Raw genomic sequence first — 2,933 nt, 5'->3', positions numbered from 1 at the left:
CAGCCTGAAAAATGACCTGGCAATCACCAGAAATCAGATTGAATTAATCTAGAATTAATCTTGATATTTTGGTTTCGCTTTATTTTTTTTTCCATCGAGGAACTTCCTTCATCGATTGTGGGAATAGGATTAGTGTAATGAATCAAGGTGCTTGAGGAGACTAGGATAGTACAAGGGTATCACATATTGTATCACATATTTATTTATTTATTTATTTATTTATTTATTTATTTATTTATTTATTTATTTATTTATTTATTTATTTATTTATTTATTTATTTATTTATTTATTTATTTATTTATTTATTTATTTATTTATTTATTTATTTATTTATTTATTTATTTATTTATTTATTTATTTATTTATTTATTTCATTTATACCCCGCCCTTCTCCCGGAGGACTCAGGGTGCAAAATGGGGGATTTGAATGACAAGAAGGCAAAGTTGTAGATAAAAACAGATTCCCAGTGATAACATTTCCTTTTTGTTGTTCCTTATTCATTTGCCCTCTTCAAACGCACACACCAAATACTCAGTATGGCGGTGATCTCAACTTAAACCAGCGGTTCTCAACCTATGGGTCGCGACCCCATTTGGGGTCGATCAACCATTTCACGGGGGTCGCCAAGCAAGGCTGTCCACCATTTTTTTCCCCCTTTTCCGGCAGGTGCCTTACCTCCCTTGAGCTGGGCCAGCTGGTGGTCGGCCTGCTCCGTCTCTGCCACTTGCCAACTACGCCTCAGCCAGCGCAGGGGGCGGAACTACGCATGTGCGGCGCTCCCGGGCAGGGAAAGTCCTCGACTTACGACCGGTTGGGTAGTCCTCGACTTACGACCGGTTTAGTCCTCGACTTACGACCGGTTTAGTCCTTGACTTACGACCGGTTGGGGGTCGCGGCATTAAAAAGGTTGAGAACCACTGACTTAAACAATTTGCAGCTTGGTGTACCTCAGGGTACGTCCCATTGATTGCAACACTGCCAACCTCCTTATAGTTTTAGCCAGATCATAACTGTAGGATTTTTCCAAATGTCTGCTTTCATCGTTGTTTCTTGTTCTTACAACTGAAACCAGGAACTTTGATGACTAAGGACAGGCAACTATTAATATGCTCAGAAGTGGCAAGGTTTGACACTACGGTGGAATGGTTGGTGAATATGATGGAGTTTACAGAGAGGGTTAAATTAATTTCTTTTTTTCGGAGAAAAAAACATCTAAATTTATGGCTGACTGAAAACCCATTATAGACTTTTTGCATGAAATGGAAAAAGTGCTCTTACGATTTGTGGGAATGGGGTGATGGGGGAAAAAAACTTGGATAAATAGAAAAAAGTGAGCTTTTTTTGTAACCATAGAGCAGGGGTAGGCAACCTTGGCTCTTTTATGACTGGTGGACTTCAACTCCCAGAATTCCTGAGCCAGCATGGCTCAGCTTGGAAACCTCTCCCTTTCCCCTCAGCATGGCTGGCTCAGGAATTCTGGGAGTTGAAGTCCACGAGTCATAAAAGAGCCAAGGTTGCCTACCTCTGGCCTAGGCCTAGGCCGCTTTATAATTCATGGACTTCAACTCCCAGAATTCCTGAGCCAGCATGGCTCAGCTTGGAAACCCCTCCCTTTCCCCTCAGCGTGGCTGGCTCAGGAATTCTGGGAGTTGAAGTCCACGAGTCATAAAAGAGCCAAGGTTGCCTACCCCTGTCATAGAGTAAGAAAATATTTTGTAATTGTACTTCTATTTGCTGCAAAGTAGATTGGAAACTTTTTTGTCTTCCCTCCCTCCTTCCTCCCTCTTTCTTTCTTTCTTTCTTTCTTTCTTTCTTTCTTTCTTTCTTTCTTTCTTTCTTTTTTTCTTCCTTCCTTCCTTTTTTTCTTCATCTCTTCATTGCTCTGTGTTATTTTTTCTGTTCTGTTCAGCTTTTAATAAGAAATTACTTATTTGTTTCTTCTTCCTTCCCCCCTTTAGGTCTTATGAATGACAAAGACTCTAAGGATTCCATGACTGAAGGAGAGAACCTGGAGGAGGATGAGGACGAAGAGGAAGGTGGAGTAGAGATTGAAGAACAATCTGGAAATGAAAGTGAAATAAATGAAGCAGAGGAGGAGGTGATTCTCTCTGCTCTTAGCTTTCTTGGAAGGATGGCCAGTTGCTCCCAATTCACAAACAAATACCTGTCATGCTTGAAGCCTACCACATTTGTGGAGATGTACTATATATAATTTGGGCAAGCAAGGAAGACAGGCCAAATTTATTTCCCCCCCCCCAAATATTCACAGGATATAGTTAAAAAATATCCAGGAGCACTTAACAAAAAAGGTGGAAATTTGTTTGCCCCACACGGCTGCCATCTTGACATCTTTAACCATATCCTGTGGAGACTCTGCTCCCGGCTATGAAAATTTACTAAACAGAATATTGTTTCTGAAATCCAGTTGGGAATATTGGTAATTTTGCAAACTGCGATCTCTTGTACGCAGATTTCATCAGGATCCCATTCCTCCTGATTTTTTTTCTGTTAGGAACAATTGGGCCAGATAATTAAGTTTGGGGTGAATTTCGAAACAGCGCTGGCACAATTGCTAAAATATCATAACATTAAGTTGGGCAATTTTTTTTTGCACAAAAGCTTTGAAACCCACGTGAAAACAAGACTTTGGGCTGTACGTTAAAGCTCTTGATTTTTTTATATAATATTTTATTAATTTTCCAATTTTACATTTGAATATTTAAAAAGCAACATGGTGACTGGGTTAATCAATAGTTGAACAATAAAGTCTTAGTGCAAATCTCAAGTTACAACATCAAATATTTCTTCTCTTTTTCCCTTAACATTTACTGTCTCATATCCAGGTTAGTACATTTCTAATTATATCAATTCAGTAAGAACATCATTTTTACATTTATCAATAATTTTTTAGCTTATACATATCTTAATTAC

General features: G+C 38.8%; 1 protein-coding gene across 1 annotated transcript in view; it reads left to right on the top strand.

Moving 5' to 3' along the window:
* LOC107300523 (regulator of nonsense transcripts 2-like) overlaps positions 1-2,100 on the top strand; it is a gene marked incomplete at its 3' end in the record, with an annotated part of 8,556 nt that extends 6,456 nt beyond the window's left edge. The window contains exon 4 of the mRNA XM_015829844.1: positions 1,961-2,100. Coding sequence (XP_015685330.1) covers positions 1,961-2,100 — 140 coding nt within the window. The remainder of the gene's footprint in view (positions 1-1,960) is intronic.
* Between the last annotated feature and the right edge of the window lie 833 nt (positions 2,101-2,933).

This window comes from Protobothrops mucrosquamatus, unplaced genomic scaffold, assembly GCF_001527695.2.
Source record: "Protobothrops mucrosquamatus isolate PMUCROS unplaced genomic scaffold, P.Mucros_1.0 scaffold7321, whole genome shotgun sequence".
NCBI lineage: Eukaryota > Metazoa > Chordata > Lepidosauria > Squamata > Viperidae > Protobothrops > Protobothrops mucrosquamatus.
Note: the sequence above shows the minus strand (reverse complement) of the source record. Positions and strands in the feature narration are given on the sequence as shown.